This window comes from Magnolia sinica, chromosome 19 (genome assembly GCF_029962835.1).
Source record: "Magnolia sinica isolate HGM2019 chromosome 19, MsV1, whole genome shotgun sequence".
In the NCBI taxonomy this organism is placed as follows: Eukaryota; Viridiplantae; Streptophyta; class Magnoliopsida; order Magnoliales; family Magnoliaceae; genus Magnolia; species Magnolia sinica.
The window spans coordinates 18,650,352-18,669,123 of NC_080591.1; the positions used below are offsets into that span (position 1 = coordinate 18,650,352).

Consider the following 18,772-nt stretch of genomic DNA (forward strand, 5'->3'; position numbering starts at 1 on the left):
ACTTATTGAAGTTTAAACGAAATAGTGCATAATGGCTGAAATTTAAATGGTAAAATACAATTATACTAGCGTCCCTACAATCATATACATATACAACCAACCACTTCAATTAATGGGGATCTCAAAATTAATGTATAAAAATAATTCCATGGCCTGATACTCCTGTATATGACTTCATTGATAGTCTCAAAACATAGGTAAGTTAGAATAATCTTGATCATCAGTCACAGTGGCCTTGATAACCTACATCAATATAATTAGTACGTGTTTTAAAACACTATCGTGAAAGTGAGTGACCAATTCAATGTTATCATTTCGTAAGTTAAACATAGTATCACACAATCAACTTCAGGTAATAAAGCATAACATAGCAACCAAAATCTTAAACTAGTTGATTAATGGATGTATGCAATGATATGTGTGCATGTTCTGAAACTTTTGAATGTGGGGTTCTCTCACCTTCCACGCTATACTAGGCGTCGAGTAATTCCCTAGGGTTCTTGGCGAACAGCCAGACACCCGATGACACTCATGAGTACCCATGCATGTGGATGCATGATTACCAAACATTTATAAATCTAAATTCAAAATAGTAGTATTATCAAAGCCAGATTACCACAATTGTAGTATGAGTTAAGTACAAAGGAACCATATGTCACCAAGGTCCTTAATCCATTAAGGGCCGTTACCTAGTGTCTGAAATCATCAATTTCATAGGTATTGGCAATTGCCCAAGACATAAATGAATAAGATAATGGGTTGTCACTCAAAATCATGGATGACGGGCTCATCACCTCCATCTGTACTCAAGACTCACTGTAAGACTTGCTCACCTACACAGGTCAGAGACAACACATACACAATGTCTCATACCATTGTGCTTAGCCCATAAGATGTAATAAGTAACTTGCTGAAACAGAGTTACAATGGCTATAAAAGGTGACTGTATATCAATGATAATCATGGCATTATGGATTTCATAGGATGATCGACAACATCTACATAATATTAATTGTCCCTAAATTACACTAATTCGATGGATAGAATGAACATCAACTAGACTGGCCTTAGGGGCAAAGCAACCCACAAATAGCCCAAGTTAGAGTTGGTCAACCATGTTCTACCTCAATCGATCAAACAAGTCTGTGACAGCCAAACCTAATGAAGGCGGTCCATATTTTCAACTGTTTTCAAAAACTAATCCAAAGCAATGTAAACTTATAGCATCCTAAACATGATAACAAACTCAAAATACATTATTTCCTCAAAAAGCTCACTTAAGCATATATATATATATATATATATATATATATAACTAAACACTTGGTGTGCTAAACAAACAATTTCCTATTTTCACAAAATCAAGCCTAAATGAACACTAAATTCATATAATCCAAGAAAAATACTATCAACTCAATATGCATAGCATATGAATCAAATCCATATAATATTTCTAACATTTAAATATATATAATTTCAATCAAAAGATAAAATTCACCAACCGAAACCATCAAAGGCTGATAAAAACTTAGTAGAATGGTCCTCGCTTGCGAATACGATTCTACATTCTACTGGCATCTAAGGTCTAGGATTTGAGAGAAAACCCTAATTCGTACAGAATTTCAAATACAATTAAATTAGGATTTGAAAAAATTATGAATTTCTCCATAATTTCTTTGCACAAGACATAGACCTACCTTTGATTGTTGATAAACTATGATGGGAATGAAGAAACGGCGGCAAAATTGACGAATTCCAACAAAACCCTAACAAAACCTAAAGTTTCATATTTCTAACCTTAGCCCCAAATGGGTTCATATATATATATATATATATATATATATATATATATATATATATATATATATATATATATATATAAGTTCACTTGAAAAATTGAGGTGGGTTACACAACTCACACTTCTGGGTTCTCATCTCAATTGCGTGATCTAGGGTAATATTTCGGACATCTGATTCTAGTGAAAGGTCAAGCCCACTAAGGTGAACATATACCTATAGTTTCGTAATCGTTAGACCACCAACGAACGGTTCAGAGTTCTTTTGAGCATTTCAGTCATTTTTAAAGTTATATAGGGAATAAGATGTTATAGATCTAAGTAATATGTTTGTAGCGTGCATTGTCAAGCATAAGATGTAACTTACAAGGTACATTTATTTTACTGTCTAAGGGCATTTAATTGAATCAAGACGGTTCTCATGTCACAAGGGTAATTTAGTCAATTTAGCTCCTGGACTTACGGAAATTAAGATTCAAAGAATATACTTAACCAATTGCTTAGATCTTAATTTTCCTAAGTCCAAGAGCCGAATTGACTAAATTACCCATGTGACATGAGAATCGTCATGATTCAATTAAATGCCCTTGATAGTAAAATAAATGTACTTTGTAAGTTACATCTTATGCCTGACAATGCACGTTATGAACCTATTACTTAGATCCACAAAATCTTATTCCCTAAATCATCTTTAAAATGGCTAAAATGTCAAAAAACACTCTAGATCGTTCATTGGTAAGCGATCAATCGTGAAACTATAGGAATACATCCGCCTTAGTGGGCTTGACCTTCCACCAAGATCAAATGTCCGAGTTGGTACCCTAAATCGCGCAATTGAGATCAGAACCCATGAGTATGAGTTGTATGACAGAACGGAAGAACTTTGTTTCAATGACATATCTAATCAGACTTCAAATGATTTGAAGAGCTATGACGATCATTCACATCAATTTAGCAGACAGGAAGGGCGCAGAAGCTACCGTTTCTAGAATGCAAGTGACGTTGCTGACTCTCCTAATAGCGGCGGCGATTCTACGTCCAAACATCACATGCAAGCAGATGTGGTCACCATCATAGGTACTCAAGATATTGTGTCTGGAGAGGTAGATAGATAGGACTACTAGTTGCTCAAGCTGTTGCCTTTTTGTGGTTTAAAAAATAATTAAAAAAATGAAAATTCAAATTTTCAAAATTTTGGGATTTTCCCGCCAAAATACCTTTTGAATTTTTTAAATTAAAAAGTGCGGTGTGTGTGCTTTGTCCCACATCGGAAATACAGAGAAAACTTTTGTGGTTTATATGAGATGTTGAGAAGGGTATTCTTACTTGGAGCTTTTTTGGAAGAGATGAAACCTGGTTGCGTGTTCCAGTGCGAAGCACTGAAACACACGCACTCACACACGCGCGCGCGCTCGCGCTCGGGCACGGGCGTGGGCGTGGGCGTGGGCAGTGAGGCAGTGTGGCTGTAGTGGCGCTAGATGGCGCACTTTGCACTGCGCATCGTGTCGCAGAGTGGTCGCTTCCTCGCGACCTTACGCGAACCGGTGCGAACTCGGTGCGACCTCGGTGCGATGGGTCTGGTCAGAGCCTTAGGGCGGTGTGGATCTGAAATGTTGGAAATGAGCCTGGGTTTTATAGGTGACTGAGAACGGTCGGATCTTAAATCCGAAACGTCTAACCATTTCTTAAACGGATAGCTACCTTAAAAGCCACAACGGTCCGAAAACGGACGGGCCAGGATGATCCAACGGTCAAATCTACAGATCTAATGACCAGAAACGTCTGAGATTAATGGACAACAGCCAGAAACATTTTTCAAACGTTCTGAACTATTGAATACCACACAGCAACGGGTCTAAACCTGAGGCCTATATAAACTGGACCATTCCAGTCCGATTTCATCATCTCAACACACCATCTCCCCATCAAATCAGATACGGTCAATAGCTTCATATAAGAATACTTTATCATCTCCATAGTAGAAGTCTGCCAGAATAAATCGACTGCGTTAAAATTGTTCCATAGTGGACCTATCGTGATTGCTGCACGCTGGATCCAGATAAGGCTTGTCTTATCCTGGAAGCAATTCGCCCGTAACCCATCAGCAGTTGATAAGGGGGCGAATCACGCTTTAAGGACAGCGTATTTTATACGTGATTCAGCCTAGTGATAATTTTATTTTATTATTTATTTTCGGTGTATCCAAAAATAGTTTTCCCAACACAAGCAAGACCCAAGCTATATTGCAAGCCAAAAACCTCACCTCCCATGTAGTTTCCCTACCTCCTTCCAAAAGCGAATCAACTATATATATATATATATATATATATATATATATATATATAGAGAGAGAGAGAGAGAGAGAGAGAGAGAGAGAGAGAGAGAGAGAGAGAGAGAGAGAGCTCAACTGGTAGACTGAGTGGAGATACCTCGCTTCGACACTTGAGGTCTTGGTAACGATCCCTAGCGGGGTGGTTCCTAGCGGGGTGGCTAACAGTGCAGTGTGTATGGGTGGGACCCACCCGCCGCTATGAGAAATCCACTCCGTCGTGTATGAAGGCAAAAACACAGTAAATTTAGGCATATTTCAACGGTGCTCGCTGAAAACCCACTGTTTCCTCTCGTGTGACACACTTGAGTTTTGAATCCTCCTGACTTTTCGTTTCATATCATTAAATAATCCTCTCGTGTGACACACTTGAGTTTGAATCCTCCTGATTTTTCGTTTTATATCATTAAATAAGATCAAAAAACGGATGAATGGAGTGGATTTCTCACAAACATAGCAGTAGGTCCGACCCACCATCCTTGCGCAGAAACCTGTAGGAAATCCAAATCCGCGTCCCCACATGATACCTTCATGGGGGCGCGGATTGGCTACCGATGGCGAGACTGCAACTGAAGTGACGTCACCAAATTCTGTGGCCCCACCATGATATATGTTTTGTATCAACGCCGTCCATCCATCTGGAGAGATCATTTTTAGGGTAATATCCAAAGGAAAGCTCCAGTGGAACCCACCACAGAAAACAGTGGGGAGAGTGACACCACCGTTAAAAACTTCTAAAGGCCACAAAAGTTTTTGACCAAGCTTATATTTGTATTTTCCCTTCTATAATGTCTTTGTTAACTTTTGAACGGGTTAGATTTCAAACAAACATCAGAGTGGGCCTTCGAAAGGTATCAACGGTTGGCATCAATCTTCCCGCTGTTTTCTGTGGTGGGGTCCACTAAAGCTTTGGATCTGCCTCATTCTCTGGTTCATGGCTTAAAATAATATCTGCAAATGGATGGACGCTGTGGATACAACAAATACATCGTCCATAGAACTTGGCGATGTCACTTGCATAGCCAGTTTCGCTACATAATCCTCGTCCCTTTGTGCACTCCACCTCCCTATCCTCTTGGGTACTTAGATAGGTATGCGCACGTGAATTCTACTCCGACAATTAGGTAACTGTTGGAAATTTAGCCGTAGGGCTAAGATAACAGGTAGATATGAGTCATGGTCTACTGCACACTAGTACGCAAACCTTATCTACGGTCTTAAGGTGGGGTTAGCTGAAGTGGGGCTGACTGTAATGTTTTTGTGAAATCCACCCCGATCATCATGTGAGTCACCCTGTTTTAACTGTAAGGCCCAAAAATCTGCACAATCTTTAATTCAAGTGAGCCATTCCAAGGAAAATATGTGATCTTGAAAGAGTAGCTCCAGAAGAGGCTAAAGTTGTGTGTTATTAAAAGACTTTAACCAAAGAAGTCTCTATCATCATTGCGTCCTTGAAACACCGGGTTTAGTTAGGCTATGATCCGGACCATCTTGATGTATGTGTTATATATCCACTCCGTCCATCCATATTGCCCACTCATTTTAGGGCATTGACCCAAAAATGAACCACATCCACATCTCAAGTGGACCACACCACAGGAAACATAGGTGGTTGAACACCCACCATTAAAAACTTCCTAAGGCCCATTGTAATGTTTATTTGTCATTCAACCAAACCATTAGATGACACAAATTCAGGTCAGCGACTTAAAAATCAGGCCCATCCATGATACATGCGGCCCATAACTAGTTAAACAATTTGGAGGGTAAGTGTTACCCTCGTACTATTTCCATTCTTATGGTACTATTTCCATTCTTATGGTCCATTTGAATCATGGTTGGGTTTAGTTTTTCAACCATGGGCCTAAAACTAAGGCATTTACTTGATAGTCAGAGTAGATTTTTTTAATGCATAATAGTGGGACCCACCGGATGTGGACTACCCCTTCCGTGAATGGCTTTCATGACTGTGTAGTTGCAAATGGCTTTCACGTAAAGTGAATGGCTTTCACAGCCTCAAATGGTGTCCTGATTTTCTGTCGCATTCCATGAAATGAGCTCACATAATGGATGGATGGAGTGGATTTCTCACAAACATAGTGGTGGGTCCCACCCACCATCCTTGCGCAGGAACGAAATTCCCGTCCCCTTGTTGTGGGAATTGGACTGCACTAAGGTATCCTGCAGGATGGTTCGAGTTAGAAACATGAAATTCTAGGTTTTCTTAGGTTTTGGAATTCATGTAAGAATTAGGGTTTCTCTCGAATCCGAAACCTTAGATGCCAATGGAATTTAGAATCATATTTACAAGTGAGGACTATTTTCTTAAGTTAGCTTTTTATTAGCTCTTCATGGTTTTAGTTGGTGAATTTTGTGTTTTGATTGAAATTATATGTATTCAAATGTTAGAATTATTATATGGATGTGATTCATATGCCATGCGTATTAATTTGATAACATGCTTCTTGGGTTATATGAATTTGGTATTCATCTATGCTTGATTATGTGAAAATAAGAAATTGTTCATTTGGCGCATCAAGTATTTGATTATATGCTTAAGTGAGATTTGTGAGAAAATGATGTATTTTGAGTTTGTTACTATATTTAGGATGTTATGAATTTACATTGTTTTAAATTAGTATTTGAAAACATTTAAAAATATAGACAGCCTTCATTAGGTTTATTTGTCATAGATTTGTTCGAGGTGGAACACAGTTAAACGACTCTAGCTTGGGTTACTTGTGGGCTACTTTACACCCAAGGCCAGTCTAGCTGATGTTCACTCTATCCATCCAATTAGTCGACAATCAATATTATGTGGATGTTGTCGATCATCCCATGGAATCCAAAATACCATGATTACCATTGATATATAGTCACCATCCATAGCCGTTGTATCTGTGTTTAAGCAAACTACTCATTACAACTCATGGACAAGGCATGGTGGTATGAGACATCATGTATGTGTGATGTCTGACCTATGTAAGTGGGCAAGCCTTACAGTGAGTCTTGAGCATCGATGGAGGTAACAAGCTTGTCATCCGTGATTTTGGGTGATGACCCATTACCTTATTGATTTATGTATTGGGCAATTGCCAATACCTATGAAATTAATGATTTTAGACATTAAGTGACGACGCTTAATAGATGAAGGACCCTGATGACAAGCCATGCGGTTCTTATGTACATGACTCGTACTACAATTGTGGTAATCTAGCTTTGTTAATATTGCTGTTTGAATATAGATTAATAAATAATAAATGGAAAAAGAAAAAACATTCTTAATTTTCTTTTTTAAGAAAAAAAATAGAGAATAAAACGAGAATGAAAATAAAAATATCAATTAAACAACCAACTTACCTTCTTCTTCTTGTTCTTCTTCCTCCTTTTTCTAAAAGAAAAAAATTACAAATAAATTAAAAAATAAATAATTAAAAAACATTCTTAATCTTCTTCTATATATAAATAAAGTAAAAATTGTACCAACAATAACTCCCGCAGTGTGGTCGTTGTTGGTACATTATAGGGGTCACTGTTAGTACATTACAGGAGTCATTGTTGGTACATTATAGAGGTTATTGTTGGTACATTTTTTTCTAAATTTCATTCTCTTTTTATTTAAGAAGATTAAGATTTTTTTTTTTTCTGTTTATTAGTATTCTTATTTATTTATTTATCATTCTTTCAAGAAAGAAAAAAAGAGGAGAAGAAAAAGAAGAATGAAAAGAAGATAAGTTTTATTTATTTATTTATTTGATATTTTTATTTTCATTTTCTTTTTATTTTCTAAGAAGAAGAAGGTATTGAAGGTATATTAGATTTTTTTTAATGAGCAGAGGGCATTTTTGTCCGTAACTTTTTTCAAAAGCGGTCAGAGGTCTAAAAAAAAGATTTTAAAAGATTGATTAATTACCTAGTTAAAGTAGACCTTGGGTTTAATAATAAATCCAAAAAATAAGTATTTGAAAACTGATGATGTTTCAGCAATCGCAACGGGGTCTCTTTAGGTAGAAAGCCCTATGTAGGTATAATGTCCTAGCACTAAGTCAACCAAATATTTAAGTTTTTTTTTTTTGTTCCTTCTTCTCAAGACGGCACTGGTTTTTTATGGCAACGAAATGGATTCTGGATCTCTCACCACCCGTTACCAGTATCATCTGCATAAGATTTGGAATATTTGGGCCTCCATCATTAGGCGACCATACCATTTCACCTCATTGGCCCCATGCGAATGGGATACCCTAAAACCCCCCATAATGTCAGATCGTTGCCCTTAGATCAACGCCCCAAAAATAGTCATTTGTGAAAGATAACATAAGTCCATGTTCATTGCAATACAGTGCTATGATTATTCAAGGTTGGGATGTTCCAACCTAGGGGAATTTTGGGCCATCACCCAGAGTAGCCAAAATAGAACAGTAATGGATCGTTACACATCAGCCCCATCGCAGGGAGTCTTACATGTCAGCAGACTACATGACTATTATTCTTCACAAGCACATGAAAAGAGAATATCCTACAATATATCTGCTAAAGAGGGACACTAGTTGAGAGGCCATTTGTTGGAGAGGAAAGCCCAAAGAGAAACCTGTGGGCCCACCACTTGAAAAACTCTTAGGACCTGCTTGACAGACGCCTAAAAATAAATTCATCTCGTTATAGTTGCCAGTACTTAGGTATGGGAGATCTTGATCTCTAATATATAATGTGTTATTGTTAACAGTATGGGGTGCAACTAAGGTGGATCAAGCCAGGTTGAAGGTCAGCCAAAGGCCAAGCCCAACCTCACCTTGCGAGAACCCAAAGCCCAAACCCAACCCGAGGTGCCCAACCCAAAGTCCTCTACACTTGCCGAACCCAACCCCACCTGATCCAAAGTTGTGATTTTTCCAAGCCCGACCCAACCCAGGCCGAATTTGCTCAACCCAAATTCAAATCAGGCTGACATTTTTCAATGCAGGTCTAACCCAACAACCTCGGCAACCCAACCTACACTAGGGTTGGGTACCCGAACCCAAGTTGCAGCACTAGTTGTCAGTGCCGTATGTTGAGAGGGGAAGAATGATCTCTAATAAATAACATCCTACATTGAGAGATACTGAGAAACTGAAGGTCGTCACTTGAGAATTGTGGAGAGAGTAGGCACTAGAGGCTTTTAGACATTGACCAATACACACACACACACACACACACACACACACACAGAAACCTTCATCCATACTGGAAATCCCTCCAACATTTATTCAAATCTTAAGATGGCCTCCTAAAAATTATTTGCAGGCAAAATCTTCTGAAACTGATAGCAGCGCCCTATAAGGGATTGTGTATTAAAGATCAATATCTCCAATGCAGAATTACTGTTAATAAAGACGTGATTAAATCAGTTTCAAGGCATCTACCAAACAGGGCCTCCGGTTGAAATTTGAACACCTGAACCAAACAGGTGCAAAGAAATTTCTTTAATTGAACACTTGCATTTTGAATTCCAGAGTTTTGCTAGAGGGAACTCCGCTGGAAAACAGAATACCCACGTGTTTCCCAGACGAAATAAGATCTGCCTCAAACACTCCAAAAATGTGCACGATGCTGGTATATGATGTGATCTTAGCATGGCATGGGGTGGGGTTGGCTCCAAAAGGTGTTATGGTCTATTTGGGCCATGCACAACAACAGACGCTTCGAAAATCGCCAGCATAGCCCTGCTGAGGCGTTTAGAAAAGCTAAGTAGGATGCCATTTCCTGACTCTGTTTAATCCTTTTTCTTCCTGCCTTTGTCTAGCTTGTAATTCTTTGGGAGGATTTCTCTTCCTCCCTTCTGATAAAACTAAGGTGATTGTTCCTAAAAGAAAATGTCTTGACCCTCAACACCATGTTTTTAACCAAACCCAGGCTAAAATAATGAATCTGCTCGTTTGGGCTCTGTTTGATGCAGTTCCCGGCAGACATCAATCTCATGACCTGCTATTTTGAGACACCCAAACATACCACCACGAATAGATTTGCAAAAGCTAACAGGATTCTTCAGCTCACCCACCTGCAATGCGGACAAATTAGTAATTGAAGAGTTTCATACAGAAAATATGAGATTGACGACAAGGAAGAAAGCTACAATCCCCCCAAGTCATTTCTGCAGGACGGTCAGAGTTGCAAGGCCAATGAATTATTTGTTGGCATTTTCCATAATTGTTACACCTCTTTGGCTCTGCATCAAATCAAGTTCCGCCTTTAACTGGAAAGAAACATGGCTGTTTTAATAGATAGAAAGAACACATCAGTGCATACATTAGTGATGTGGTGAGAGAGTTCAGGGGACACCAACATCTGATTACCCTACACCTGTCTTCTAAACCCACAGAAAAAAAAAAAAAAAAAAAAAGAAAAGAAAAGAAAAGAAAAGAAAGAGAGAGAAGACAAACTAACTCTGTATGAACCAGAGACATTTTTACATAGAAGGGCAAAACAAAGCATCACCCAGAAATGAAAAGAGAACCAGGCACCTTAAGAAAGGCAGCTAACTGGACAAGAACGATGACATAGCTCGTCTGAAATCCAGAGATTTCAGTGCCGATTCAGGGAAATGATTCCCTCCAGGGACCCACATTCCACTCTTATGGGGCATCAGTATCTGTTGGCTTGAACCTTTCTGATCATCACTAGCATTTGGAGATGGGACCTCTTTCTTTTTCTTCACAAACTCAAAAAACTCAGCCACTTGTCGAGCATACCTTCACAAAACAAGCACATCGAGTTACTTTCAACAAGGTGCGGTACAATGATACAAAACTAAAAGGCAAATAAGAAAAAAAGAATTCAAATACTAGTGATTGCAGAGCTACACACCATGCCTGAATCTGAAGATAGAGTCACATTTAAAGTATTATTTTTTCTTTTTCTTTCTTTCTTTCTTTCTTCCTATCTTTCTTTCTTTTCTTTTTTTTGAAAGGTGAGGACTTTTATCTATAAAACAAAAAGGAAAGAAAATACATCACAATCTAGAGGCAAGAATGAGCCAATTTTTAGTGACCCTGTTGTCACCACCACTTTGGCTAGCCTCTCTACTCTCTAGTGATAATTAGAGAAAACAACCCTCATTTGAACAAGAGATCTAATTTCAGACATACATGTAAAACATGCCCAAAATCTCCAAATTCAAGTGGTGTGCCCACCTCAGTTTACGAGCAGCCTGATTTTTTTGGTGTCTCTTCATCCTAGCGGCACACCTAATGAATGGGTTTGAAGGCATATATACACACCATGGTGGGCACCAAACATGATTCATTATTTCTATATGGTGAGACTTTCATTTTTTATTTTTATTTTTTGTAAAGGTTATGGTGAGACTTTCATTTACAGGTCAAAACGCAAGATGAGGTTTTCTTTAGAGCAAAAGGAAAAAGTGCTTGAGTAGGGTATTAAGGCTTCTTTTTCTTTTTTCTTCTTCTTCTTTTTTTTAATAGAGAATATTTGTTGTTCTACAGGGTTTGGAGTCTGGGAATTATGTGTACGAATGAGAGATCATAATCCCTGTTGCTTGTTTTATTTCTGAATTGTTCATCTTTCTTTTTTGGTTTCCTATGATTTTTTTGAAGGTTTTGTTTATTTGTTTGTTCGTTTCCTTTTTTTTAATGGTGTTTCTATTAGAAGTATCATTACCATTCCAAAAATACAAAATACAAAATACAAAGCTTTCTATCAACCTTGGTTTTTATGAAATTCCTCGAATCACTTCCAAATGTCCACTCTTGATGGTCTCCCAACAAATTTTTTCCTCAATATTGCATGGGCTTTTTCCTTGGTCAGTTACAGAGTTGACAGGCTGTTTTCAGATCTATTCAAGTCAGAGGAAATTATGGAGCTTGCTCCCTTTCGCTGTCACATGGAATCATTACAATGACAAGATTATACAAAAATTTTAAAATAAAATTTAAAAAAATAAAAATGTGGAGAAATGTTCACATGTATGGGAACTTTAACATGCAAGTTTGCAACACATTCTTGCCTGCCAACATGTCACTTGCTTTCTATCAAAGCTTTCTATCAACCTTGCTTTTTATGAAATTCCTCAAATCACTTCCAAATGTCCACTCTTCATGGTCTCCCGACAAATTTTTTCCTCAATATTGCATGGGCTTTTTCCTTGGTCAGTTACAGAGTTGAAAGGCTGTTTTCAGATCTATATAGTCAGAGGAAATTATGGTGCTTGCTCCCTTTCGCTGTCACATGGAATAATTACAATGACAAGATTATACAAAGAAAATTTTAAAAAAATAAATTTGTGGAGAAATGTTCACACGTATGGGAACTTTAACATGCAAGTTTGCAACACATTCTTGCCTGCCAACATGTCACTTGTTTATAACATCTACACATACAAATTGTGGGACGCATCATAAAGACGAGGTAAACCAGGATGGTCCAAGTTGACGTATGTGTGGGGTCCATTGAGCAAATTGCTCAATTTTTTTCTCCTGGTTATTTTCATGATATCGCTCGCCATCTTCACAGCTCAGCAGTTACACTGAAGGGACACCTTAGCAGATTTATTCTTTTTTAATGTTGTACGTTGAAGTTAACATAACACTGTTGTACGTGAACATTTCTCTTTCTGAGACTGATTGAGCAAATGGAATAAATTTAAGAACAAGAGCAAGCTTTTCTCATAGGTAACTTTGTCAAAGGAATTAGTGGGTAGTAGATCAATGAAGGGATTTCACCAAGGAAATTGAGTGGAGGGGACCAAAAAACAGTTGCCACCACTGCCGCAGACAGAGAAAAATAATTCAGATACAAGCTCCAAGGGCAATCCACAGAATGATGGGATATTGTTGTCTTAAGGGATGATAAAGGCAACACAATGTTGGTTTTTCCAGCATTTCCAAAGTCAGCAACTCTAATGAAGTGGCAACTCAGATGAGTCTAATTAGGTTGACAATCTACCATGGTTCATTTTACAGGTAGGTGATGTAAAGTGGTGCAATTCATTGGGCATCTAATAACAAATCAGAATCAACGAAATTCCTTTATATTGTTGATGAGATTAGAGGATTAGAAATTTAGGGCTCCTCGTGGTAACTTTTCCAATCTTATTCCTAGAATGACTAACAACTTGAACAACAGCCTTGGTAAGGAGCAGCTTGCTGTTCATGTTAACGTTTTGCACCTCATCCATTACGTTGATGATTTCTTGTTTTATCGACTCCCCTTTTGATAGAATTAGAGGAAAGAAAAAAAAAAATTGTTATTACAAGGGATAAACAATTTGCAATTGAAAGGTCAACTCATTATCATCCTCATCCTCATCTAAACCTTAACCCAACTACCTGGGATTGGCTACAAGAATCCAGTTCAGCCACTCCACTCTATTAGAACCATATCCTCAATTAAACCATAGGTCATCAAGGGTTTTCTTACTACCTGCCCCCAAGTCCTTTTGGGCCTTCCCTTTGCCTTTTATAGCCTTCAATTTGAATCAACTCTCTCCTTTTGACCGGCGCAATTCTTGGTCCCATTGCACATGGCCAAACTACTTACCCCACCTTATTACCTATTGCTGCTACACATAAGTTCCCTCGGAAGAATTCATTTCTAATTATATCCTTCCTCTTATTGCCAATCATCCATCTCAACATCCCAATTTCAACTACACTCATCCTCAAGTGGTTAAGCTAAATGCAGGACAACACCTTTGTTTTCCTGCATCTATGTATATTGAACTTGAAAGCATTGTCAAAGGACAGCAATTGCTGTAACATATCAACTAAACATGATACGCAAATACAAATCAACCATATATCCCTTCTACTCTGATCTCTAACATGAGTATGCCAAACATGTTAATTGGATTGTCAAGAGAAACTGATAGGCAAGATCATTAAATAAGAACAAGAATATAAAAAAACAGAAGATAGTTACCGGACATCTTCAATGAGGTTACTGGTTAAGGAAAACTGACTCATATTCATTTTAGGCATGTTAAGGATGATAGATATCCATGCACTACCAATCTATAAAAAGAATAGTAATCGACTGAAGAAGGAAGAATCAACATCATGCAATAACGTATGGCAAAACCAAAAAAAAAATTTACAACCTTCAAAAAATGAGTATAAAAAGAGGATAAGAAGTGCAGTTCAAATGTCTATTTCGGTCACACTAAATCACAATAATTAACCACAGCCATGTTCACAAAATAACAACATTGATTAACATATGAACTTGTCACGAAATTTGATGATGAAGACTACTCGAAGATAATATTGCAATCTTACCTTCTTCTTTTCCTTTTTTTTTTTTTTGTGGGGAGGTGGATAGAATACTAAATTATAGTAAGGACCAAGGATTGCAAAAGGAGGAAACAAAAACTATCCATGGAAGCAGTAGATATAAGAAGCTAATTGATAGAGGGTTTGGATTTTGGAACACTGTCCTTAGCTAAGCTATTAGCCAAATTGTTAGCAGCTCCAGTAACAACATTACAAGAGTGGGTTTGCAATCTTACTGTTGCTTGGCTTCGATGTCTTTGCTGAAATCAATGTTCGGTTCACAGTCCAGAACCAAAGCAGGAACCTGGTCACAGATAAACACAGCCACGGCAAAAAATAAATGGGGGAACTTGGTGAAAGAAAGTTTCAAGAAAAGATCAGTGTGGGAAGAAAACCTTCTGAATGCTTGAATGCATATGGTCGCCTTCCAAATAGAACACGCGATCCCTTATATCAGGATGTAAAGAAGTGCCCATAGGGAGGGGTAACTGGCTGACAGACAATACACCATGATTTCCACCTTGGAAGGGGAATAACCAGCTTTCATGCTTTTCATGTAAGTCACGCAGATAATCCAGGGTTACACCACCCTCTTCCTCTCTCTTACGAAGCTTCAGTCGCTTGTGGCAGGTATCAGGGCTAGCTCTAAGATAGATAAATCCATCAGGTATAAGTCCAGGCATGCACGAAACAACAGGATCAAACCACGAATCGTAGATGCTGATCTCCATTTCATTCATCCATTTTGCTTCATGAACAGCTCGCACAAAGACCTGTGTCAAGTAATATGATAAATCAGCTTCCAGGTCCTCAAATGCAGAACAAACATTATATGAGGACTTATAGGGTCCTGCTCATCAGCAAAAATAAATTTTATTATGTGCAAGATAGCAAACATGTCAGGCCATCACAGTGATCCAAAGTACTGACCTAATGGGCCACAGGTCCACCATGCATGGGAGACGCCTAGGAAATCTCTCACATTAGGAACCTCTTAGCCCCTCAATATGGTTGCCATTTTTACGATGAATATTGAAGTTGAGCATTCTTTTCTCTTTCCTCTCAAATCTTACACCGCTATACAAAAAGTGATGGGATCTTCCAATCTGGGAGATTTTCCCAGCTCATACCCCAACCACAGTAGAGCCATATGATCAACATTTTGAACCACCAAACATGGGCCCAAATGTACGGAATCCTGCCCATCAGCCCAGCTCAAACCCCATCCACGGTAGACCCATCAGAAACATTTTGGATCACAAAACCATGGGCCCACATCTATGAAATCCTGCACATCAGCAAACTATAGATTTACCAGGTAACAATGACGCCATAATTTCTCACATTTTAATAAACTTAATCCAAGCAGGAAAAAAAAAAAACACGAAGACAGAAATAAAGAAATGATCTCAAGCCAACTCCCATCTCAACATATCATTGAACAAAGATTGCCAAAACTATATGCTCACCATTCTATCGCTGAAAACACTTCTTTCCATCAGTCTGAGAGGTTTAACTCCACCAGCAGATTCTCGTTCCTGCATAACCCTTGTTACAAACACATAATTTTGGAAGGTATAGGCATACCTCTGAGGATCTGCATAGAATGCATCGAGTATGTTGAAGTGATCAGGGCCCACATTCTGCCACTTGGAAATGGGCTCCGGAACCACCTCGACAAGGTCACGTAATTCCAGTGTTTCATTAGCTATCCTCTGAAGGAAAGTAGTCTTTCCAACACTGATATTTCCCTCTACGCAGAACGTTAGCCGTTTCTTCTGGGCAGGCTTCGCATCAGCGTGAGGGCTTTCCTCTTTTAACTCTTCATCCACACTCTCTTTGATGAAAGACGTTATACTCTCCGCATGATTTTTATGAATAATTCCTACTGAACTCTGCAAAAAATCTACCATCTTCTGACTAGACTCTCCAAGAAACTGCCAAGGAGCAAAGCCTCATTAGAAATAGTTATAGCCAGTAGAGGCTAAAGCTAATCTCTGTATGTGTGGTAAAAACCTGTTTGGAATTTAGGCCCACTTGTTGGAATGGCCAAGCTGTACGAAACATGAAGAGAACAATAATGTGTCCATCCTACCATTGAATTTGAGCGAGCAGTTGTTCAATATGATGTCAGAGTGTAATAAGCCATATCACTAAGCCGTTGCATATGCAGCATACATTTACCCAAACCACATAGGACCCAAAGTAGATTCCACATAACCATGAAATCAGTTAGCTCGGATGATCCTAGGCTCCAATTAAAGGGCATCTGATATTTGAATTCCAAATGTCCATCAATTTCCACCAGTTGACAAGCTGGGATCATCCCTACAGTGTGTTTTTCACATTACGGCACATCTACCTTTGGGCCCATGATTTGAACTCTTTGGACTTAGGCACATGTATGCCAAGGTTCATCACAGCTTATCAATGTTTTCTCTTTAGAGACCGCAAACATGTGTGCTAGCGCATCCTGCCATTTTCAACTTGCAGGATGCACCAGATGGCTTGCTCTGCAAAATGCAGCCAAGTTGGGCTTCATTCCACATCACTCTCATTCTGGGGAGCTGCATCCAAGCAAATTATAAGGGAATACCACCATGGAGCTTGCTATGCACACACCACTACATATGCTAGCATGGCGGACAGGTGTGCTACCCAAGCCATCCATCAGAAGGGACACACTATGTAGATTCTCAATACCAAAAACCAGGTCAGTCCATTCAAGTGGGCCACAATTAATTGAATAAATGAACAGTTGCAAAAAATCAGTCAAAGCTTTCTTAGCCAACAACTTATTTCTAACATCACCACACCCCAACTGAATGAACCACAGTTTTTATTTGGTACTCACATCTACATGGTGTGGTCCACCTGATGAATGAACTGAATATTGCATCATGTACTGCGCTGGCATATGTGGAGCCGTGTGCATAAACCGACTGGTACATACGTGTGGGCTCCCCAAAGCTCTACCATCATATATCTTTTTTTCCAGTCGGCGGAATAACAGCACATCCTCAAGAAATCATGCAAATGGAAGTCTACGAGTGCAGTAGTTAAAGAGAAAGGAATGGAATTGCTTACTTTGTCTTTGTACAGTTGCTTGAGCTCTTCAACACCACCAATACCCTTATCAACCAGCTTCCTCAGATTCCTCGGGCCCACACCCGGAATGGCCAAAAGATCAGGATGATTCCCGGGAAGAGCAGCACCACCACCAGAACCCTTATGTCTCCTCTCCCTCTGCAACTGCTGAGGTGGCAGTGGCTTCCCCTCAGTAACGGATGACAGCGGCGACAGGCCATCTTCTTCCCCCGGCCTACCATCGCAACTGTGCTTCCCTGAATTCTTCAGGCCCTCGGCCACCCAAGATGCCCCGTCGGACCTGCTGTGCAACCAAGCGGACCGGATGGCGGGCCCCGCATCTTTAGAGACCAACCAAGCCCTAGCGGGCCCGCAGTCAAGAGAGGCAACGCAGCGGGAGAGCTTGACCGCTGTCAAGGGAGGCCGTAGAGGGAGGCAGCGGCGGAAAGGCGGAGGAGAGGGGCGGAGATGGGAAGCAGGCATGGGAAAGGAAGGAGGAAGATGGAGCTTGGTACTCGCCCTACGGGAACGCCAAGGTGGGGGAGTGGGCCCCACAGAACAAAGAAGGGGACCTGGGCTTCTCCGCCACAGCTTTTGCATCACTGCTGCCGCTGAGCATTTCAGGGTTTTCTTAGAAATGAAATAGCATTGCCTTCTTTCACTCAATGCAGGTTAGATATTTGTGCAAATGCCTGGGACAGCAGGAAGAGGGGCTTGGAAAGAGACGTTACAGATGTTTTGAAAGAAGGAAAAGAAGGGTTTTAGGGTTTAGGGTTGGAAAGGGGTGGAGTCGTGGGTTTAGGGTTTTTGGGTTACTATGTGACGGCCTCCTATGAAAGATTTTCGGACGCGGATTTCCTGCCCTTTCGCAGGAAGTTCCTGCGCAAGGATGCTGGGTGGGGCCCAGTACAATGTATGTGAGAAATCCATTCCGTCCATCCGTTTTGAGATCTTATTTTATGTGGAGTGACAAAAAATGAGGCGGAAAAAAACTCAAGTGGATCACACGAGAAGGAAAATTAGGGAAAGAAACTTCTACCGTTGAAATCTTCCCAGTCTCCACCTTGATGTTTATATGTTATCTAAACAGTTTATAAGGTCATTGTCAATGGGATTAAGTGAAAAAACCAAAAATATAGACTGATACAATAATTTTATGGGCATACGAATGCTTCAACGGTGCTCACTGAATGATCACTGTTTCCCCTCGTGTGTCCCATTTTAGTTCTATATACATCTAATTTTTTATCTCAAGTCCTTAAATGATCTCGAAAAACGGATGGACGGATTGGATTTAT

General features: G+C 39.4%; 1 protein-coding gene across 1 annotated transcript; it reads right to left on the reverse strand.

The window, feature by feature from the left end:
* Positions 1–10,337: 10,337 nt before the first annotated feature.
* On the reverse strand, positions 10,338–18,307 carry LOC131234426 (uncharacterized). The gene is made up of 5 exons (XM_058231285.1): positions 17,475–18,307; positions 15,857–16,324; positions 14,783–15,160; positions 14,624–14,691; positions 10,338–10,850 (listed from the first exon to the last, which is right to left on the reverse strand). The coding sequence occupies exons 1-5, from the start codon at positions 18,072–18,074 to the stop codon at positions 10,637–10,639; spliced, it is 1,728 nt and encodes a 575-aa protein (XP_058087268.1). The 5' UTR covers positions 18,075–18,307; the 3' UTR covers positions 10,338–10,636.
* Positions 18,308–18,772: the final 465 nt, after the last annotated feature.

Coding starts and splice junctions, on each gene's coding strand:
- LOC131234426 (XM_058231285.1), bottom strand. CDS start 18,074: ATGCAAAAGCTGTGGCGGAGAAGCCCAGGTCCCCTTCTTTGTTCTGTG. Junction 16,325..17,474: donor AGCAACTGTACAAAGACAAA/GTAAGCAATTCC, acceptor GCTCCTTGGCAG/TTTCTTGGAGAGTCTAGTCA. Junction 14,692..14,782: donor TGCATTCAAGCATTCAGAAG/GTTTTCTTCCCA, acceptor ATCTGTGACCAG/GTTCCTGCTTTGGTTCTGGA.